This window comes from Oncorhynchus masou, unplaced genomic scaffold, assembly GCF_036934945.1.
Source record: "Oncorhynchus masou masou isolate Uvic2021 unplaced genomic scaffold, UVic_Omas_1.1 unplaced_scaffold_1754, whole genome shotgun sequence".
Classification (NCBI taxonomy): domain Eukaryota; kingdom Metazoa; phylum Chordata; class Actinopteri; order Salmoniformes; family Salmonidae; genus Oncorhynchus; species Oncorhynchus masou.
Window position 1 is genome coordinate 93,006 of NW_027007704.1, and position 23,365 is coordinate 116,370.

The window sequence follows — 23,365 nt, forward strand, 5'->3', positions numbered from 1 at the left end:
TTGTGGTTCTTGGTGGCCTTTTGTTTGTTTGCATTGGCACCTTTCAACACCCTGCATTATCACATTCATTAAAACAGTCACTTACACTACTGATTACTGATTACACACACCATTGTATATTTTCCTTAGTTAATAAATATATATTTTGTTACTCCTTATCTCCACGTTGTCTCCCTTTGTTACGGGCTTTGAGCCGGTTCGTGACAAGTGGGGGCTTGTCCGGGATCTTTTGAACTACTGGTTTGGGAGGCCGTGGAGGTACGTGTTTGGTTTGCATATTTTGTTTGCGTGTGATAGGCCCAGTATTGGTTGCCTTTGTTGTTTGGTTTGTGTGCTGCGTTGGAGAGAGATAATGGTTAGTTTCCAGGCCCTGCCTAGCCTGAACTCTTGTTCTGCTTTCTGTTGGGAAGTCAGTCTGAGGTGTTTGTCAGTAGATGTCCCCATTGTGATTTTTGTCCCTGTGTTTTTCCCTTGATCCCCATTATTGTTTGCACCTGTGTCTCGTTTTCCCCTGATTGTATTTAAACCCTTTGTTTCCCTCAGTTCTGTGCTCTGTGTTTGTATGTTAGCACCCTGCCTAGTGTTCTGTGTGCTCTTGTCGATTCCGGTAACGTTCTTGTGGTATTCTGTTTTTTGTTTTTGTTTAGTTTTGGTGAGTTTCTTTTTAGGTCTTTTTGTGTTTTACCTTCCACCTTTTGGATTTGCCATTTTTTATTTTAGGATTTTTTCTTTATTAAATACACCGTCTTAAGTACTGCTGTGTCTGCCTCATCTTCTGGGTTCTGCTGTCTATTCGTGGCTCAGTTGGTTAAGTGACTGTTTCTCACTCCGGAGACCCAGGTTCGAAACCGGGTCCTGACAGAAACACAGAGCCAAAAATGAACCCAGAGGCAGCCAGTTCCCAGGACCTTTTGCCACGCTGTCCCACCACCAGGAGACTGTCCAACGCCACGAAGCCGCCCTGGTTCAGCAAGAGGCCTTAATGGCTAGACATTCTCATCTTCTGTCGGAGATGCTGACTTCCATTAAGCAAATATCTGATCCACTTACCCCGGCAACAGTTCCCGTCCCAGTACCTCAAGTTCACGTACCCATGGCAGTTAACCCCCTGGCTGAACCTCGTCTTCCACCTCCCCAACGGTTCTCAGGTGATCCAAGTGCTTGTAAAGGGTTTCTCACTCAATGTTCTCTCTCCTTTGAGCTGCAACCCTCGTCGTTTCCCACCGACCGGTCTAAGATCGCATATATCATCACCCTGCTGTCGGAAAAAGCCCTGGCCTGGGCTACTGCTGTGTGGGATGCCCATAGTTCCTGCTGTGCCAGCTACTCTGCCTTTGCTGAGGAATTCAAACGAGTGTTTCAAGGCCCAAGCAGTGGTTCTGACTCAGCCAAACAGCTCCTGACTCTCCATCAAGGTTGGCGCAGCGTGACGGACTATGCCATCCAGTTCCGCACGGTGGCAGCAGCGAGTGGCTGGAACAACGAGGCGCTCACGGTGTGCTTTCTGAAAGGCCTTTCCGACACTATCCAAGATGAACTGGCCACTCGGGAACCACCGGACAATCTCGAGTCCTGATCAAGTTGGCCTCACGCATTGACCAGCGTCTGAGAGAAAGAGAACTCAACCGTAGACCTCTAGCCCCTATCAGTCCCAGCTCCGAGTCCCCACCTTTATCATCGCTGGCTCCACCGGAACCCATGCAGATTGGACGCATCTCCCAGGCTGAGAGAGACCGCCGGATGAGGGAGCGACGCTGTCTATATTGCGGCAAACCGGGCCATTTCCGTTCCACGTGTCCCGGGCTCCAGGGAACGCTCTGTCCCGTACAGACCGGGGGGAACTGTAACGGAAACATAACCTCCTCCCATCCGTCCAACTCCCGTCTGCTCATTCCAGTCACCCTCTCCTGGGACAACCACAAGCTTCACCTTCAAGCCTTGGTAGACTCTGGAGCCGCAGGTAACTTCATGGATGGTGTCTGGGCGAAGGAGAATGGCGTTCCCTCTGAACCTCTAAGTGACCCCATGAGGGTTACTACATTGGATGGAAGCCCTTTGGGATCTGGACTTGTCACTCATGTCACTACCTCCTTGAGACTTTCAGTTTCACAACACCAGGAATTGATGAACTTTCATTTGATCTCCTGTTCCGAGTTCCCTCTCATCCTTGGATACCCCTGGCTTCACAGCCATAACCCTCACATCGACTGGTCTGTGGGCACTATCAAGCAGTGGGGTCCTACGTGCCAAGCTACTTGTATTTTCCAGAATTCCCCGAGTTCTACTCCGAGTCTTTAGAATCCATCGACCTGACCCGAGTTCCCGAGTGTTACCATGACCTCAAACTGGTGTTTAGCAAACAGAGGGCCACCATGCTACCACCCCATAGATCTTACGATTGCCCCATCGACCTGTTTCCGGGCACTTGCCCCCAGGGGTCGGATCTTTTCCCTATCTCCACCCGAACGAGCTGCTATGGATACCTACATCAAGGACTCTCTGGAAGCAGGCCTCATGCGTCCATCCACCTCCCGGCGGGAGCAGGGTTTTTCTTTGTGGCCAAGAAAGACGGTGGGTTACGTCCTTGCATCGACTACCGGGGACTCAATGACATAACCGTCCGTAACCGTTACCCGCTACCCCTTATGGCCACAGCCTTCGAGCTGCTCCAGGAAGCAGTTGTTTTCACTAAGCTTGACCTGCGGAACGCATACCATCTTGTGCGGATCAGACCTGGTGACAAGTGGAAGACCGCTTCAACACGCCTACTGGTCACTATGAATACTTGGTGATGCCCTTCGGCCTGACCAACGCTCCAGCGGTGTTCCAAGCGCTCATAAACGATGTGCTTAGGGATATGCTTAACATATTTGTGTTCGTTTACTTGGATGACATCCTCATCTTTTCGAGCTCCCTTCAAGAACACACTAAGCATGTCAGACAAGTACTCAAACGCCTCCTGGACAGCCATCTGTACGTTAAGCCGGAAAAAATGTGAATTCCATTCATCCCGAGTACAATTCCTGGGATTTGTAGTGGAACCCGGTCGAATCCAAATGGACCCTAGGAAGGTAGGGGCGGTAGCGGATTGGCCCACCCCCAAATCCGTTAAGGATGTTCAGCGTTTCCTGGGCTTCACAAACTTTTACCGCAAGTTCATCAAGAACTTCAGTTTGGTGGCAGCTCCTCTCAGCTTTAACCAAAGGTGGCAATGCAAGGTTTTTTGGGGAAGAGAAGCTGAGACGGCCTTCCAAGGACTCAAGCAGCGCATCCTCTCTGCTCCCATCCTGATACTACCGACTACGGATGAACCATTTGTGGTGGAGGTAGACGCATCAGAGGTTGGTGTTGGAGCTGTCCTGTCTCAGAGGGGTGAAGACAAGAAGCTTCATCCGTGCGCTTTCTTCTCACACCGGCTTACCCCGACTGAGAGGAACTACGATGTGGGGGATCGTGAACTCCTAGCGGTTAAGATGGCATTGAAGGAATGGAGACACTGGCTCGAGGGGGCTTCTCACCCGTTTCAAGTGCTTACGGACCACAAAAATCTGGAGTATATCCAGCAGGCGAAGCGGTTGAACTCTAGACAAGCTAGATGGTCTCTTTTCTTCAATCGATTCCAGTTTATCCTCACCTATCGGCCCGGGTCGAAGAATCTCAAACCGGATGCCCTGTCCCGAGTCTACGCTCCTGCCATTCGAGATGACACGGACATGCCTGTCCTTCCTGCTGCTAAGATTGTGGCTCCGATCTCGTGGCAAGTTGAGGATACCGTGAGACGTGCTCAAGCTAGCGAACCGGACCCTAAAGGAGGTCCTGCCAATCGGTTGTTTGTCCCCAAGGCAGTGAGGACTCAGGTCCTTCTGTGGGGGCACTCCTCTCGCCTCACCTGTCATCCGGGCGTAGGTCGCACCTTGGAGTTCATCCAGCGTAAGTTCTGGTGGCCTACCATAAGAGAAGACGTTGCCACTTTCGTCAATGCCTGCCCCGTGTGCTGCCAGGGCAAATCTTCTCACCTCCGCCCTCAAGGACTCCTTCACCCTTTACCTGTTCCCCACAGACCCTGGTCCCATATCTCATTGGACTTTATTACTGGACTTCCTCCATCCCATGGCAATACTACTATCCTAGTCATAATCGACAGGTTTTCAAAGGCGGCCAGGTTCGTCCCTCTGACTAAGTTACCTTCTGCCAAGGAAACGGCTGAGTTGGTAATTAATCATGTGTTCCGAGTCTTCGGCATTCCTCAAGATGTGGTTTCTGACAGAGGTCCCCAGTTCGCCTCAAGGTTTTGGAAGGCCTTCTGCCAACTCATGGGGGCTTCTGCCAGTCTATCTTCAGGGTACCATCCGGAGTCCAACGGCCAAACAGAGAGGATGAATCAAGAGCTGGAAACCACCCTCCGATGTATGACTCGTGACAACCCGTCCACATGGTCATCCTTTATTGTTTGGGCCGAATACGCGCACAACACCTTGCGCTCCTCCTCCACTGGTATGTCCCCGCACGAGTGTCAGTTTGGCTATGCTCCTCCATTGTTCCCGGACCAGGAGGCAGAAGTCAGAGTGCCTTCAGCCTTGAGATTCGTCAGACGCTGTCGGCTTATGTGGAGGAAGACCCGTCTTAATCTGATGCGTTCCTCACAGAGGTATCAACAACAAGCCAACAGACGTCGCCGTCCCGGGCCTACCCTGCGCCCAGGCCAGAGAGTCTGGCTCTCCACAAGAGACTTACCTCTACGGGTGGAGTCTCGCAAGCTGTCCCAAAATACATCGGTCCCTTCAAGGTTGCCAGGAGAGTTAACCCAGTTTCTTATCGCCTACACTTACCCAGATCCCTTAAGATTAATCCCACATTTCATGTGTCTTTGTTAAAACCTGTTGTTTTTTCTCCCCTTGTCCCGGCAGACAGACCTCCCCTCCGCCTCGTGTCATTGGAGGCCAGCCGGGTGTATACCGTCCACCGGATACTGGATTCCGCCGGGTGCAGCGGTCCTGGCAGTATCTGGTGGACTGGGAAGGCTACGGTCCTGAGGAGCGCTCCTGGGTTCCTGCCAAAGACATCCTGGACCCTGACCTCATTCGTCAGTTCAGGGTCCTCCATCCTGAGAGAGCTGGTAGGAACGTCAGGAGCCGTTCCTAGGGGGGATTCTGTCAGGATTTGGCCAGGGTTGTTCCACTTGTTTGTCAGTAGATGTCCCCATTGTGCTTTTTGTCCCTGTTTTTCCCTTGATCCCCATTATTGTTTGCACCTGTGTCTCGTTTCCCCTGATTGTATTTAAACCCTTTGTTTCCCTCAGTTCTGTGCTCTGTGTTTGTATGTTAGCACCCTGCCCTAGTGTTCTGTGTGCTCTTGTCGATTCCGGGTAACGTTCTTGTGGTATTCTGTTTTTTGTTTTTGTTTAGTTTTGGTGAGTTTCTTTTTAGGTCTTTTTGTGTTTTACCTTCCACCTTTTGGATTTGCCATTTTTTATTTTAGGATTTTTTCTTTATTAAATACACCGTCTTAAGTACTGCTGTGTCTGCCTCATCTTCTGGGTTCTGCTGTCTATTCGTGGCTCAGTTGGTTAAGTGACTGTTTCTCACTCCGGAGACCCAGGTTCGAAAACCGGGTCCTGACAGAGGAGGTGAGTAAATCGGCTGTGTACCTCGGTAGGAGATTTGTGTAGGGTAGTGGAACTTGCTACCTGGAGCTATAGCCATATTAGTTTGTAGGTCCTATTAGTTTGTAGGTCCTATTAGTTTGTAGGTCCTATTAGTTTGTAGGTCCTATTAGTTTGTAGGTCCTATTAGTTTGTAGGTCATATTAGGTTTGTAGGTCGTATTAGTTTGTAGGTCGTATTAGTTTGTAGGTCGTATTAGTTTGTAGGTCGTATTAGTTTGTAGGTCGTATTAGTTTGTAGGTCGTATTAGTTTGTAGGTCGTATTAGTTTGTAGGTCATATTAGTTTGTAGGTCCTATTAGTTTGTAGGTCATATTAGTTTGTAGGTCATATTAGTTTGTAGGTCGTTGTAGGTCCTATTAGTTTGTAGGTCCTATTAGTTTGTAGGTCCTATTAGTTTGTAGGTCATATTAGTTTGTAGGTCATATTAGTTTGTAGGTCGTTGTAGGTCCTATTAGTTTGTAGGTCCTATTAGTTTGTAGGTCCTATTAGTTTGTAGGTCCTATTAGTTTGTAGGTCGTATTAGTTTGTAGGTCGTATTAGTTTGTAGGTCGTATTAGTTTGTAGGTCATATTAGTTTGTAGGTCCTATTAGTTTGTAGGTCCTATTAGTTTGTAGGTCCTATTAGTTTGTAGGTTGTATTAGTCAGAATATGAACACTGAAAAGTACAAAATAACAACGTGAATAAATGAAACGAAACAGTCCCGTGTGGAACAAACACTGACACGGAATATAATCACCCACAACTCAACAGTGATACCAGGCTAACTAAGTATGGTTCTCAATCAGGGACAACTATTGACAGCTGCCTCTGATTGAGAACCATACCAGGCTAAACACAGAAATCCCAAATTATAGAAAAGGGAACATAGACAACCCACCCAACTCATGCCCTGACCATACTAAAACAAAGAAATAACAAAAGAACTAAGGTCAGAACGTGTCATGTAGCTTGTTTTTGGTCACAAGTTCAGGAATTGCTGAGGAGTACTATTTGCAAATAGCATTGCTGGGTGATTTAAAAAGTCACAGTCAATCGATCAATATTATTTTCATAATCTTAGCAAAATTTTTATCTTTAATTTACAATCTGTAGAAACAATGAGAATAGAAAGGTTCAGAACTTTTGTGAAACATCACAGCAGAGTTGAAAAATATATCCCAAATAGAAAACAATTAAAACGTATATAGGCGAGTCTTCAGAGATAGATTGGTGGAGTTGAGGGGAGCTGAATGGTGGGACAAATAGTGTGTAAAGATAACTATATAGTGTGTAACAAATATATACTGTGTCTGTAACATGTATATAGTGTGTAACATGTATATAGTATGTATATAGTATGTAACATGTATATAGTATGTATATAGTGTAACATGTATATAGTGTGTAACATGTATATAGTGTGTAACATGTATATAGTGTGTAACATGTATATAGTGTGTAACATGTATATAGTGTGTAACATGTATATAGTGTGTAACATGTATATAGTGTGTAACGTGTATATAGTGTGTAACATGTATATAGTGTGTAACGTGTATATAACGTGTATATAGTGTGTAACGTGTATGTATAGTGTGTAACGTGTATATAGTGTGTAACGTGTATATAGTGTGTAACGTGTATGTATAGTGTATGTAACGTGTATATATATAGTGGGTATATAGTATGTATACTTGTATATAGTAACATGTGTACATGTATATAGTATGGAACATGTATCTAGTATGTAACAGGGGCGGCAGTGTAGCCTAGTGGTTTGAGCGTTGGACTAGTAACTGGAAGGTTGAGAGTTCAAACCCCCGAGCTGACAAGGTACAAATCTGTCGTTCTGACCCTGAACAGGCAGTTAACCCACTGTTCCCAGGCCGTCATTGAAAATAAGAATTTGTTCTTAAGTGACTTGCCTAGTTAAATAAAAATAAAAAAACTAAAAAAAGGTAAAAAAAACAGTGGGGAGAACATGTATAAATTAATTACTTAAAAATCATACCATGTGATTTTCTGGATTTTTGTTTTAGATTCCGTCTCTCACAGTTGAAGTGTACCTATCATAAAAATTACAGACCTCTACATGCTTTGTAAGAAGGAAAACCTGCAAACTCGGCAGTGTTTCAAATACTTGTTCTCCCCAATGTATATGGGGGATTGGAAATGATGCAGACAATTACACTGATAGAGTGGCTTCTATCTGCAATATTAAATATGATCTACACTCTGAAACAATATATATAAATAACAAATACTAAATCGTAGTACATATTCTGCTGTTCTATTGTTCAGGTAATCAGGTGGAACGATGTCCAATCATCATTTTGTTTCTTTGTTGTTTGAATTAACATCTGTGTTGTAATATCACAAACTGAAGTGGCAGTTTCACCTCTATGGATTCCTACTTTATGGTCAGGGTCAAAAGGAGACATGAACTGGTAATGGACAGACAGGTTGAGATATGTCTAGAGGAAGGGTGTAGTCTGAGGGGGAGGACAGATAAAGTTCCTTGGAATACGTATTCTGGAGAACTCTGAATGGTGAATCATTTGCCAACTTAACTGGAGAAAGTGTATAAAAGAGAAAGTCAGCTCTTCGATGTGACACATTCTCCCAGAGAAGACACTTTCTACCAGAGAAGACACTCCAGAACAGAGGAAGAACACGACATCGCAGGTAAAGAAATTACTTCCAAAGAAGGGTTCTGATGTGTATATGAGTATGTCTGTGTTACTATAAAGGGCAGGTTGGTGGTGGGATACATGGGTTTCACTTGTTCCACTAGCACCATAACACCTGATTCAGATGATCAAAGAATCCGTCTTCAATTTGGATCAAATTGAATGTAAGAGGATAACAAATACATAACTAATGCTGTCCTCTAGGGGGCGTTGTCACCACTCCTGATGTGTGATAGTGTCTTTTAATGTGTTTTTTTTCAGTTAACCAATTCAGTTATATATGTTTATAATGAATCATTTGACTCAGCTGAGAACAAATGTCTGTTCTAGTATCTGTTTAAGGTGTTTTAGTGCATCCTTGAAGTCTTCATTTTATCAAGCCATGTTTCCCCTTTATGACCCCTGGAGAATATACTTAGTAAAGCTTTTCGCTAATTACTTCATTTTATACTTATCAGATGTCTTGGTCTTTGGTGTATTTAGTGTGTCATTTCATTCTTCATTTGATGTGTTCACCAATGTCGCGATGTATTCTTCCTTTACAGACACTTGTCTCCAACGACACAAAATGGCTTCTAAATACATCACAGAAATTGTTATCTCCACTACCCCTGGAAGGGAGCAACAGCTTCGTGACCAAGGATATGACAAGATAAATGTTAACCTCAACCAAGGCACTTCATCGACCATTACAGTTTACATGTGGTACAAAAGGGCAATGGTGAACCCATCACCAGAGTCCAGCTTTCATTCACTGATGAAATGAAAGATGTCCTGCGAAAAGCAGGGTTCACTGAGCTCCCAGAAAACCTCAACTCTGGAACACAAGGATATGTCATTCAGCTGTGGTACTCTAGTGCTGCACACCCTAAGTATGACATTCCCATTGAAGATCTCTTCCTCACCACTAATGAGAACGAAGAGGCCGCTCAATTCAAACTCGGCTGGGAAAGGTTACCGTGCAATCTGAACCTCGGTAACTCAGGAGATTTCATCACCCTCTGGTTGAAGAGAAAGAGTAAGACCTACATCTGTGACGTTGCTGCCACCACCTCATTCCAACAACACATCAACCTTTTCAACGAGGGCTACATCCGGCTGGATGAAGACCTCAATAGAGGTTCTGGAGGAAAGCCCATCTTCCTCTGGTACCGTCAATCCACCGAAACGGGTGGCGGGCTCACCAAGATGAATGCATCCATCAACCATGCTGACGATTCCAGCCTAGTGAAGCAAGGTTTCACCGTGGTGAATGTTAACCTCAATGAGGGAACAGGCGGTCAGCCAGTGTATGTCTGGTTCAGGAAAGATGGATCTCTCCCTATCAAGGCCTTGACCGTTACATCCAACCCTGATGTAACTGGCCCTTATGACGAGGCCGCCTTGATCCTCATCGATAAAAATCTGAATGCTGGCAACAGTGGTGTGCCCCTCTACCTCTGGAATGGCAAATAAAAACCTGAGTTAGAGAGGCAGAATCAGCCCCAAAATTTGGCCAGATATGAGCTTTTGCATGGCAATATATCAGTTTAATTTTTAAATAGTTTTCTTACACTCAATGTTATCTTTTATGTCATAAAGTCACTGTCAGAGATAATTTAGAAAGATTTCTTTAATGTTGTTTTCAATCAATTAACAATTGAATTATACAAATGATATTTTAGCAGCAGGTTTACGTCTTCTGAATATACCAAGGGGTTGAAAGGTTTTATATTGCATTGTGTTAGTCAGATATTGTTTTGAAAAACCTGAGTAAAGTAATACAATTAAAACGATTCCTGTGTAACACTGATCATTCTGTTAATCAATAAAGAAAGCATAGCAAATGAGAACATTGTACCTTTTAATTCATCAAATGCTTGACCTTATCACAAAGGCCTGATAACACCTACTGTACATTACCATTTATATTATAATGACCAGGAATGGGACAAAGCTCACAAATGCACACTCAGGTTGATGATGTAAAAATCTGAGAAATAACATAACTAAAGATTTGTTTCACTGAGAACTCACATTTGACAAAGTTTGAGTGCCTTGCAGATTGAATGATATTTTTTCTTTGACTTGATCATCCAGTCTTCTATCTATATGATTTGTTTCGGCTCTCAATGCAATATTTCCGTGGTGCAAAACAGCACAGATTATAAGAAAAATTCAAATACAATCAGCGTGATTAACTTTGAAGCGTTCTTTAACAACGTGGGTTAAATCTGTAGTCAACAAAAGGAGAAGCCACTGTCACTGATTTGGTAACCAGCTGAGGGATGGGGCTGGAGAAATGTAACCACTCAAATGCATAGATAGAGCTGTGGATGTAAGGACTGACCATCCATGATATCAACGTTAGTTGTAACCATGTTTTGAGGTCGTACAGTGTTTGTTTACAATTACATCGTTGACAAACAAAGTAAAGCAACATTGTGTTGTCATGAGAATCAATAATAAACAGTTGTTATGTTCACTATTCAGCCCTTGTGTTTTATTGTTGTGTGTTCCCTTTGACTCACATTATCTGTCCTATGGGAGCCACCGTATCTGCTTCCTGTAATGAATGTGAGGAGAGTTGTAGCGAATAAACACCCCAGCAGTTTATAAAGAATTTAGTTGGTCTCGTTCTTTCAACATAACAGAATTCTCTCTCTTTTTCTAGTTTTTTACCCCTTTTTCTCCCCAACTTCATGGAGTCAATTGGTAGTTCCAGTCTTGTCTCGTGGCTGCACCAACTCAGGTTGTCTCGTGGCTGCACCATACAGACTCAGGTTCGTGGCTGCACCATACAGACTCAGGCTGCACCATACGGACTCAGGTTGTCTCGTGGCTGCACCATACAGGTTGTCTCGTGGCTGCACCATACAGACTCAGGTGTGTCCAATGTGACCAGCCTGCACCGCACCACCAATGGACGCAGGAGACACCGTGCACCTTGACACAATGCCCACTGTATCCGGAAGCCGCACCAATGTGACGGAGGAAACACCGTGCACCTGGCGACCGGTCAGCGTACTGTACCCGGAAGCCGCACCAATGTCGGAGGAAACACCGTGCACCTGGCGTGTCAGCGTGTACTGTACCCGGAAGCCGCACCAATGTGACGGAGGAAACACCGTGCACCTGGCGACCGTGTCAGTGTCAGCGTGTACTGTACCCGGACGCCAGCCACACCAATGTGACTGAGGAAACACCGTGCACCTGGCGACCGTGTCAGCGTGTACTGTACCCGGAAGCCGCACCAATGTGACGGAGGAAACACCGTGCACCTGGCGACCGTGTCAGCGTACCAGGACGCCGCACCAATGTACTGTACCCGGAAACCTGCTCTTCCGTGTCTTCCTATAGGCAGGAAACTCAAACAGGAAGCAACTGTGCTTAGGACTAATCAACACTTCAGGATTGTATTGATCACAGACATTTTAGTATCAAAATTGTCTGTCTTGTCAAAGGTACTGGAGTCCTTAGTTAGTAGGCAGCTAAAGGCCTACTTCCAAGAAAACAACATCTTAAATGGAATGCAATCAGGTTTTAGGTCTCAGCAACATTGAAGGTTTTAAATGACATCCACTGTGTCCTTGATAAGAAGTGTCTGATTTTATTGATTGTCGAAGGCATTTGACACCGTGGACCATGCTCTGTTAGTGCAAAGGTTCAAATGTTGTGGAATTACTGGTCATGCTCTAGATTGGTTTATAAATGACCTATCAAAACGTACACAATGTGTAATGGTGGATGGTTGTAAATCTGAGTCCATAGAGTTGTGCTCAGGTGTTCCGCAAGGTTCTATTTTGGGCCCACTGTTGTTCATTTTGTATATCAATAACATTGGGGATCTTATTGAAACAGCAGATGTTCATTTTTATTCAGATTTCAGAAATATGGCTGAGACGCAAAGAAAGTTCAAGGAGAGGGGCTACAAGAATGATCAGATTAATACTGCCATTGAGAAAATTCAAAACAAAATGAGACATGACCTTTTTCAAGGTCAGTCTCGCAAAAAGACGCATTCTTGTGTTTTAACTACCCGCTATTCAAAGTGCTCTGAACAAATTAAGGGAATTGTTCACAAACATTGGCACATCCTAAAATCCGATGATCGTCTCGGTAATGTGTTTTCGTACCTTACCTTGGTCGTATTCTCGTGGGGCAGAAATCTCAGAGACCAATTGGTACACTCTGATTTTCGTCTATTTACGCCCCTACTGGATGGAAACTACAAGTGTAATGGCTGTGCTCAATGCAATGGCACTTATAAATTTAGATCCTTCAAACACCCACAAACAGGGAAATCGATCCCAATAAAAGGTTACTCCACTAAGGCAGTTATTTATCTTATAACTTGTCCTTGTGGTAATAATGATGTGGGTCAAACAAAGTGTGAATTAAAAGTACGTATCTCAGAGCATCGTAGCACCATTAGGTGTAAAAACTTGACTTATCCAGTTGCGGCCCACTTCTTGGAGGCAGGCCACTCGATTTCGTCTCTGCGTTATATTGGCATCGAACATGTCACCCTCCCTAGGAGAGGGGGTGACCTTGATAATTTATTGTCAAAACGAGAGGCTGCCTGGATCTTTAATTTCAAGTGACATTGCCATTGTAATTGTTTGTAAACTTGTGTAGTCAAATTAATCTATGATCGTATGCTATCCATTTGTTGTTTGTATGCTGTTCTTTGTATGCCATTTTAATATTTGATAATTAACCAATGATATTAGGCCACTCTTGGCCATGATTACAGACACCTGTGTCGTTTGACACTACATAAACGAGTCATCCCGCAGTGTTTGTGATTATACCCTGATGAAGACAGCTTGGCTGTCGAAACGTTGGTAATTACATTTTTGCATCTGAGCTACTAGAGTGTGTGGGTCTCTTTAATTTTCAAGATCTCAATGAGAATAACCTGTATAAATAAGGGATAAAAAAATACCAATGTTTTTTCACCCATGAACAGGGAGTACAGACATGCACGCCTCCAACTCAATCATCCCCGTATCCACAGCAACGGTGGAGAAGTTGGAAAGCTTCAAGTTCCTTATCTCCACGTTGTCTCCCTTTTTGTTACAAACTTTGAGCCGGTTCGTGACAGTGGGCTCTCCTTCTCTGTGGCCGACATGAGTGAAATATCTAAAATGTAAATAATGTAAATAAACCCTCGCAAAGCTGCCGGCCCAGACGGAAGCCCTCGCTGAGTCCTCAGAGCAGACCAGACCAGACCAGACCAGACCAGCCCGGACCGGACCAGACCGGACCGGACCGGACCAGACCAGACAGGCCAGAGCAGACCAGAGCAGACCAGCCCGGACCGGACCAGACCAGACCAGACCAGACCAGAGCAGACCAGAGCAGACCAGACCAGACCAGACGGAAGCCCTAGCTGAGTCCTCAGACCAGACCAGACCAGACGGAAGCCCTAGCTGAGTCCTCAGACCAGACCAGACCAGACCAGACCAGACGGAAGCCCTAGCTGAGTCCTCAGACCAGACCAGACCAGACCAGACGGAAGCCCTAGCTGAGTCCTCAGACCAGACCAGACCAGACCAGACGGAAGCCCTAGCTGAGTCCTCAGACCAGACCAGACCAGACCAGACCAGACGGAAGCCCTAGCTGAGTCCTCAGAGCATGACCAGATGGCTGGTGTGTTTACGGACATATTCAATATCTCCATATCCCAGTCTGTCGTCCCCACATGCTTCAAGATGGCTACCATTGTTCCTGTACCCAAGAAAAAGCAAAGGTAACTGAACTAAAGTACTATCGCCCCGTAGCACTCACCTCTGTCATCATGAAACGCATTGAGAGACTAGTCACGGATCATATCACCTCTACTGTACCTGTCATCCTAGACCCAATTCAATTTGCTTACCACCCCAATAGATCTACAGACGCAATCGAAATCACACAGCACACTGCCCTATCCCATCTGGATAAGAGGAATACCTATGTAAGAATGCTGTTCATTGACTATAGCTCCTCTTCAACACCATAGTACCCTCCAAGCTCATTGTTAAGCTCAAGGCCCTGGGTCACAACCCCGCTCTGTGCAGCTGGGTCCTGGACTTCCTGACGGGTTGCCCCCAGGTGGCGAAGGTAGGAAACAACACCTCCACTTTGCTGAACCTCAAAACTGAGGCCCAACAAGGATGTGTGCTCAGCCCCCTCCTGTACTCCCTGTTCTCCAATGACAACTTCAGCACACATTGTAACAGAAAGTCCAAACAAGAAGATCATCAAGGACATCAACCACCTGAACCACTGCCTGTTCACCCCTCTATCATCCAGAAGGCGAGGTCAGTACAGGTGCATCAAAGCAGGGACCGTGAGACTGTAAAACAGCTTCTATCTCAAGGCCATTAGACTATAAAACAGCTTCTATCTCAAGGCCATCAGACTGTTAAACAGCCATCACTAGCACATTAGAGGCTGCTGCCTATAGACACAGACTAGAAATCACTGGCTACTTTAAGGAATGGAGCACTAGTCACTTTAATAATGTTTACATATCTGGCATTACATTTACATTACATTTACATTTAAGTCATTTAGCAGACGCTCTTATCCAGAGCGACTTACAAATTGGTGAATTCACCTTCTGACATCAGTGGAACAGCCACTTTACAATAGTGCATCTAAATCATTTAAGGGGGGGTGAGAAGGATTGCTTTATCCTATCCTAGGTATTCCTTGAAGAGGTGGGGTTTCAGGTGTCTCCGGAAGGTGGTGATTGACTCCGCTGTCCTGGCGTCGTGAGGGAGTTTGTTCCACCATTGGGGGGCCAGAGCAGCGAACAGTTTTGACTGGGCTGAGCGGGAACTGTACTTCCTCAGTGGTAGGGAGGCGAGCAGGCCAGAGGTGGATGAACGCAGTGCCCTTGTTTGGGTGTAGGGCCTGATCAGAGCCTGGAGGTACTGCGGTGCCGTTCCCCTCACAGCTCCGTAGGCAAGCACCATGGTCTTGTAGCGGATGCGAGCTTCAACTGGAAGCCAGTGGAGAGAGCGGAGGAGCGGGGTGACGTGAGAGAACTTGGGAAGGTTGAACACCAGACGGGCTGCGGCGTTCTGGATGAGTTGTAGGGGAGCAAAGTAAATAAATAAATTAAATACAGTAGGGAAAGAGGGAGTTGTTTGGGCTAAAATATAGGTGGGCTATGTACAGGTGCAGTAATCTGTGAGCTGCTCTGACAGTTGGTGCTTAAAGCTAATGAGGGAGATAAGTGTTTCCAGTTTCAGTGCTTTTTGTAGTTTGTTCCAGTCATTGGCAGCAGAGAACTGGAAGGAGAGGCGGCCAAAGAAAGAATTGGTTTTGGGGGTGACTAGAGAGGTATACCTGCTGGAGCGTGTGCTACAGGTGGGAGACGCTATGGTGACCAGCGAGCTGAGATAAGGGGGGACTTTACCTAGCAGGGTCTTGTAGATGACATGGAGCCAGTGGGTTTGGCGACGAGTATGAAGCGAGGGCCAGCCAACGAGAGCGTACAGGTCGCAATGGTGGGTAGTATAAGGGGCTTTGGTGACAAAACGGATTACACTGTGATAGACTGCATCCAATTTGTTGAGTAGGGTATTGGAGGCTATTTTGTAAATGACATCGCCAAAGTCGAGGATTGGTAGGATGGTCAGTTTTACAAGGGTATGTTTGGCAGCATGAGTGAAGGATGCTTTGTTGTGAAATAGGAAGCCAATTCTAGATTTAACTTTGGATTGGAGATGTTTGATATGGGTCTGGAAGGAGAGTTTACAGTCTAACCAGACACCTAAGTATTTGTAGTTGTCCACGTGTTCTAAATCAGAGCCGTCCAGAGTAGTGATGTTGGACAGGCGGGCAGGTGCGGGTAGCGATCGGTTGAAGAGCATGCATTTAGTTTTACTTGTATTTAAGAGCAATTGGAGGCCACGGAAGGAGAGTTGTATGGCATTGAAGCTTGCCTGGAGGGTTGTTAACACAGTGTCCAAAGAAGGGCCAGAGGTATTCAGAATGGTGTCGTCTGCGTAGAGGTGGATCAGAGACTCACCAGCAGCAAGAGCGACCTCATTGTCCTTTAGTAGTCCTTTAGTAGTGGTTTCTCTGCAGTAATTCAACCATGAAGGCCTGATTCACTCAGTCTCCTCTGAACAGTTGATGATGATGTGTCTGTTTCTTGAACTCCGTGAAGTATTTATTTTGGGCTACAATTTCTGAGGCTGGTAACTGTAATGAACTTATCCTCAGCAGCAGAGGTAACACTGGGTCTTCCTTTCCTGTGGCGGTCCTCATGAGAGACAGTTTCATCACAGCACTTCATGGTTTTTGCGACTGCACTTGAAGAAACTTTCAAAGACTGACCTTCATGTCTTCAAGTAATGATGGATTGTCGTTACTCTTTGCTTATTTGAGCTGGTCTTGCTATAATATGGACTTGGTCTTTAACCAACTAGGACTTTATTCTGTATACCACCCTACCTTGTCACAACACAACTGATTGGCTCAAATGCATTAAGAAGGAAAGAAATTCCACAAATGAACTTTTAACAAAGCACAACTATTAATTGAAATACATTCCAGGTGAATACCTCATGAAGCTGCTTGAGAGAATGGCAAGTGTTTGCATAGCTGTCATCAAGTCAAGGGGTGTCTACTTTGAAGATTCTCAAATCTAAAATATATTACACAAAAATATAACACTTTGTTGGTTACTACATGATTCCATATGTGTTATTTCATAGTTATTTCATATGTTTTCACTATTATTCTACAATGTAGAAAGTTTTCAAAATAAAGAAAAGTCCTAGAATGAGTAGGTGTTTCCTAACATTTAACTGGTACTGTATATATATTTATTTTATACACAAAACCAGGCACAAAACTAACACCATACTTCCACTCATTTTTACAAGAGTAACAGTTCGCTTTAGAGGACTCCGGGGACATTTTCCATAGAGTATTTGGTCATATTAGTTTGTAGGTTGTGTTAGTTTGTAGGTCATATTAGTTTGTAGGTCATATTAGTTTGTAGGTCGTATTAGTTTGTAGGTCGTATTAGTTTGTAGGTCGTATTAGTTTGTAGGTCGTATTAGTTTGTAGGTCGTATTAGTTTGTAGGTCGTATTAGTTTGTAGTTCCCACTCTGTCTGCCGTATTCTGTCTTTGTTCTTGTTTCCTTATTAGGATGCCGGTGGGCGGAGTTGGGGAGGGTCGTCAGCTGCATGGGAAACACCTGGGCCAGGTGTGTCCCAGAGTAAATGGACCTCTTCCACATTCATGGAGGAGACTCTCTCCATGCAGACACCTTTGTAGATTGTGTTGTGGTTCTTGGTGGCCTTTTGTTTGTTTGCATTGGCACCTTTCAACACCCTGCATTATCACATTCATTAAAACAGTCACTTACACTACTGATTACTGATTACACACACCATTGTATATTTTCCTTAGTTAATAAATATATATTTTGTTACTCCTTATCTCCACGTTGTCTCCCTTTGTTACGGGCTTTGAGCCGGTTCGTGACAAGTGGGGGCTTGTCCGGGATCTTTTGAACTACTGGTTTGGGAGGCCGTGGAGGTACGTGTTTGGTTTGCATATTTTGTTTGCGTGTGATAGGCCCAGTATTGGTTGCCTTTGTTGTTTGGTTTGTGTGCTGCGTTGGAGAGAGATAATGGTTAGTTTCCAGGCCCTGCCTAGCCTGAACTCTTGTTCTGCTTTCTGTTGGGAAGTCAGTCTGAGGAGGTGAGTAAATCGGCTGTGTACCTCGGTAGGAGATTTGTGTAGGGTAGTGGAACTTGCTACCTGGAGCTATAGCCTTTTACCCCTGAAAGTATTAGGTTATATTAGTTATTAGTTTGTAGGTCCTATTAGTTTGTAGGTCCTATTAGTTTGTAGGTCCTATTAGTTTGTAGGTCCTATTAGTTTGTTTATTAGTTTGTAGGTCATATTAGGTTTGTAGGTCCTATTAGTTTGTATTAGTTTGTAGGTCGTTTGTAGGTTATTAGTTTGTAGGTCCTATTAGTTTGTAGGTCCTATTAGTTTGTAGGTCCTATTAGTTTGTAGGTCATAGTTTGTAGGTCGTTAGTTTGTAGTTTGTTTGTAGGTCGTATTAGTTTGTAGTTTGTAGGTCGTATATTTGTAGTTTGTTTGTAGGTCATATTAGTTTGTAGGTCCTATTAGTTTGTAGGTCATATTAGTTTGTAGGTCATATTAGTTTGTAGGTCGTTGTAGGTCCTATTAGTTTGTAGGTCCTATTAGTTTGTAGGTCCTATTAGTTTGTAGGTCCTATTAGTTTGTAGGTCCTATTAGTTTGTAGGTCCTATTAGTTTGTAGGTCCTATTAGTTTGTAGGTCATATTAGTTTGTAGGTCCTATTAGTTTGTAGGTCCTATTAGTTTGTAGGTTGTATTAGTTTGTAGGTCCTATTAGTTTGTATGTTGTATTAGTCAGAATATGAACACTGAAAAGTACAAAATAACAACGTGAATAAATGAAACGAAACAGTCCCGTGTGGAACAAACACTGACACAGAATATAATCACCCACAACTCAACAGTGATACCAGGCTAACTAAGTATGGTTCTCAATCAGGGACAACTATTGACAGCTGCCTCTGATTGAGAACCATACCAGGCTAAACACAGAAATCCCAAATTATAGAAAAGGGAACATAGACAACCCACCCAACTCATGCCCTGACCATACTAAACAAAGAAATAACAAAAGAACTAAGGTCAGAACGTGTCATGTAGCTTGTTTTTGGTCACAAGTTCAGGAATTGCTGAGGAGTACTATTTGCAAATAGCATTGCTGGGTGATTTAAAAAGTCACAGTCAATCGATCAATATTATTTTCATAATCTTAGCAAAATTTTTATCTTTAATTTACAATCTGTAGAAACAATGAGAATAGAAAGGTTCAGAACTTTTGTGAAACATCACAGCAGAGTTGAAAAATATATCCCAAATAGAAAACAATTAAAACGGGCGAGTCTTCAGAGATAGATTGGTGGAGTTGAGGGGAGCTGAATGGTGGGACAAAAAAAGATAACTAATACAAAATATACTGTGTCTGTAACTTGTATATAGTGTGTAACATGTATATAGTATGTAACATGTATATAGTATAGTGTGTAACATGTATATAGTGTGTAACATGTATGTATATGTATAGTGTGTAACATGTATATAGTATGTAACATGTCTATAGTGTAACATGTATATAGTGTGTAACATGTATATAGTATGTAACATGTATATAGTATGTAACATGTATATAGTGTGTAACATGTATATAGTGTGTAATGTATATAGTATGTAACATGTATATAGTGTGTAACATGTATATAGTGTGTATAACATGTATATAGTGTGTAACATGTATATAGTGTGTAACATGTATATATAACATGTATATAGTGTGTAACATGTATATAGTGTGTAACATGTATATATATAGTGTGTAACATGTATATAGTATGTAACATGTATATAGTGTGTAACATGTATATAGTGTGTAACATGTATATAGTGTGTAACATGTATATAGTGTGTAACATGTATATAGTGTGTAACATGTATATAGTGTGTAACATGTATATAGTGTGTAACATGTATATAGTGTGTAACATGTATATAGTGTGTAACATGTATATAGTGTGTAACATGTATATAGTATGTAACATGTATATAGTGTGTAACATGTATATAGTGTGTAACATGTATATAGTGTGTAACATGTATATAGTGTGTAACATGTATATAGTATGTAACATGTATATAGTGTGTAACATGTATATAGTATGTAACATGTATATAGTGTGTAACATGTATATAGTGTGTAACATGTATATAGTGTGTAACATGTATATAGTATGTAACATGTATATAGTGTGTAACATGTATATAGTGTGTAACATGTATATAGTGTGTAACATGTATATAGTGTGTAACATGTATGTATGTATATAGTGTGTAACATGTATATAGTGTGTAACATGTATATAGTATGTAACATGTATATAGTGTGTAACATGTCTATATATGTATATAGTGTGTAACATGTGTGTATATAGTGTGTAACATGTATATAACATGTATATAGTGTGTAACATGTGTATATAGTGTGTAACATGTATAGTGTGTAACATGTATATAGTGTGTAAAATGTATATAGTATGTAACATGTATATAGTATGTAACATGTGTATATATATAGTATGTAACGTGTATATAGTATGTAACGTGTATATAGTGTGTAACGTGTATATAGTGTGTAACGTGTATATAGTGTGTAACGTGTATATAGTGTGTAACGTGTATATAGTGTGTAACGTGTATATAGTGTGTAACGTGTATATAGTGTGTAACATGTATCTAGTATGTAACATGTATGTAGTGGGTATATAGTATGTAACTTGTATATAGTATGTGACATGTATATAGTATGGAACATGTATCTAGTATGTAACAGGGGCGGCAGTGTAGCCTAGTGGTTTGAGCGTTGGACTAGTAACTGGAAGGTTGAGAGTTCAAACCCCCGAGCTGACAAGGTACAAATCTGTCGTTCTGACCCTGAACAGGCAGTTAACCCACTGTTCCCAGGCCGTCATTGAAAATAAGAATTTGTTCTTAAGTGACTTGCCTAGTTAAATAAAGGTAAAATAAAAAAATAAAAAATAAAAAAAACAGTGGGGAGAACATGTATAAATTAATTACTTAAAAAAATCATACCATGTGGTTTTCTGGATTTTTGTTTTAGATTCCGTCTCTCACAGTTGAAGTGTACCTATCATAAAAATTACAGACCTCTACATGCTTTGTAAGAAGGAAAACCTGCAAACTCGGCAGTGTTTCAAATACTTGTTCTCCCCAATGTATATGGGGGATTGGAAATGATGCAGACAATTACACTGATAGAGTGGCTTCTATCTGCAATATTAAATATGATCTACACTCTGAAACAATATATATAAATAACAAATACTAAATCGTAGTACATATTCTGCTGTTCTATTGTTCAGGTAATCAGGTGGAACGATGTCCAATCATCATTTTGTTTCTTTGTTGTTTGAATTAACATCTGTGTTGTAATATCACAAACTGAAGTGGCAGTTTCACCTCTATGGATTCCTACTTTATGGTCAGGGTCAAAAGGAGACATGAACTGGTAATGGACAGACAGGTTGAGATATGTCTAGAGGAAGGGTGTAGTCTGAGGGGAGGACAGATAAAGTTCCTTGGAATACGTATTCTGGAGAACTCTGAATGGTGAATCATTTGCCAACTTAACTGGAGAAAGTGTATAAAAGAGAAAGTCAGCTCTTCGATGTGACACATTCTCCCAGAGAAGACACTTTCTACCAGAGAAGACACTCCAGAACAGAGGAAGAACACGACATCGCAGGTAAAGAAATTACTTCCAAAGAAGGGTTCTGATGTGTATATGAGTATGTCTGTGTTACTATAAAGGGCAGGTTGGTGGTGGGATACATGGGTTTCACTTGTTCCACTAGCACCATAACACCTGATTCAGATGATCAAAGAATCCGTCTTCAATTTGGATCAAATTGAATGTAAGAGGATAACAAATACATAACTAATGCTGTCCTCTAGGGGGCGTTGTCACCACTCCTGATGTGTGATAGTGTCTTGTAATGTGTTTTTTTTCAGTTAACCAATTCAGTTATATATGTTTATAATGAATCATTTGACTCAGCTGAGAACAAATGTCTGTTCTAGTATCTGTTTAAGGTGTTTTAGTGCATCCTTGAAGTCTTCATTTTATCAAGCCATGTTTCCCCTTTATGACCCCTGGAGAATATACTTAGTAAAGCTTTTCACTAATTACTTCATTTTATACTTATCAGATGTCTTGGTCTTTCGTGTATTTAGTGTGTCATTTCATTCTTCATTTGATGTGTTGACCAATGTCGCGATGTATTCTTCCTTTACAGACACTTGTCTCCAACAACACAAAATGGCTTCTAAATACATCACAGAAATTGTTATCTCCACTACCCCTGAAAGGGAGCAACAGCTTCGTAACCAAGGATATGACAAGATAAATGTTAACCTCAACCAAGGCACTTCATCGACCATTACAGTTTACATGTGGTACAAAAAGGGCAATGGTGAACCCATCACCAGAGTCCAGCTTTCATTCACTGATGAAATGAAAGATGTCCTGCGAAAAGCAGGGTTCACTGAGCTCCCAGAAAACCTCAACTCTGGAACACAAGGATATGTCATTCAGCTGTGGTACTCTAGTGCTGCACACCCTAAGTATGACATTCCCATTGAAGATCTCTTCCTCACCACTAATGAGAACGAAGAGGCCGCTCAATTCAAACTCGGCTGGGAAAGGTTACCGTGCAATCTGAACCTCGGTAACTCAGGAGATTTCATCACCCTCTGGTTGAAGAGAAAGAGTAAGACCTACATCTGTGACGTTGCTGCCACCACCTCATTCCAACAACACATCGACCTTTTCAACGAGGGCTACATCCGGCTGGGTGAAGACCTCAATAGAGGTTCTGGAAGAAAGCCCATCTTCCTCTGGTACCGTCAATCCACCGAAACGGGCGGCGGGCTCACCAAGATGAATGCATCCATCAACCATGCTGACGATTCCAGCCTAGTGAAGCAAGGTTTCACCGTGGTGAATGTTAACCTCAATGAGGGAACAGGCGGTCAGCCAGTGTATGTCTGGTTCAGGAAAGATGGATCTCTCCCTATCAAGGCCTTGACCGTTACATCCAACCCTGATGTAACTGGCCCTTATGACGAGGCCGGCTTGATCCTCATCGATAAAAATCTGAATGCTGGCAACAGTGGTGTGCCCCTCTACCTCTGGAATGGCAAATAAAAACCTGAGTTAGAGAGGCAGAATCAGCCCCAAAATTTGGCCAGATATTAGCTTTCAATGGCAATATATCAGTTTAATTTTTAAATTGTTTTCTTACACTCAATGTTATCTTTTATGTCATAAAGTCACTGTCAGAGATAATTTAGAAAGTTTTCTTTAATGTTGTTTTCAATCAATTAACAATTGAATTATACAAATGATATTTTAGC

General features: G+C 42.8%; 2 protein-coding genes across 2 annotated transcripts; both read left to right on the plus strand.

Moving 5' to 3' along the window:
* The first annotated feature begins 8,169 nt into the window (after window positions 1–8,169).
* LOC135532174 (uncharacterized) lies at window positions 8,170–10,799 on the plus strand. The gene is made up of 2 exons (XM_064959787.1): window positions 8,170–8,330; window positions 8,881–10,799. Exon 2 carries the CDS (start codon window positions 9,098–9,100, stop codon window positions 9,788–9,790), a length of 693 nt encoding a protein of 230 aa, XP_064815859.1. The 5' UTR covers window positions 8,170–8,330; window positions 8,881–9,097; the 3' UTR covers window positions 9,791–10,799.
* A 10,787-nt stretch (window positions 10,800–21,586) lies between these two features.
* LOC135532170 (uncharacterized) lies at window positions 21,587–23,196 on the plus strand. The gene is made up of 2 exons (XM_064959784.1): window positions 21,587–21,695; window positions 22,246–23,196. Exon 2 carries the CDS (start codon window positions 22,269–22,271, stop codon window positions 23,154–23,156), a length of 888 nt encoding a protein of 295 aa, XP_064815856.1. The 5' UTR covers window positions 21,587–21,695; window positions 22,246–22,268; the 3' UTR covers window positions 23,157–23,196.
* Window positions 23,197–23,365: the final 169 nt, after the last annotated feature.

Excerpts from the sequence above, each read along its gene's own strand:
- LOC135532174 (XM_064959787.1), top strand. The coding sequence starts at position 9,098 with ATGAAAGATGTCCTGCGAAAAGCAGGGTTCACTGAGCTCCCAGAAAAC.
- LOC135532170 (XM_064959784.1), top strand. The coding sequence starts at position 22,269 with ATGGCTTCTAAATACATCACAGAAATTGTTATCTCCACTACCCCTGAA.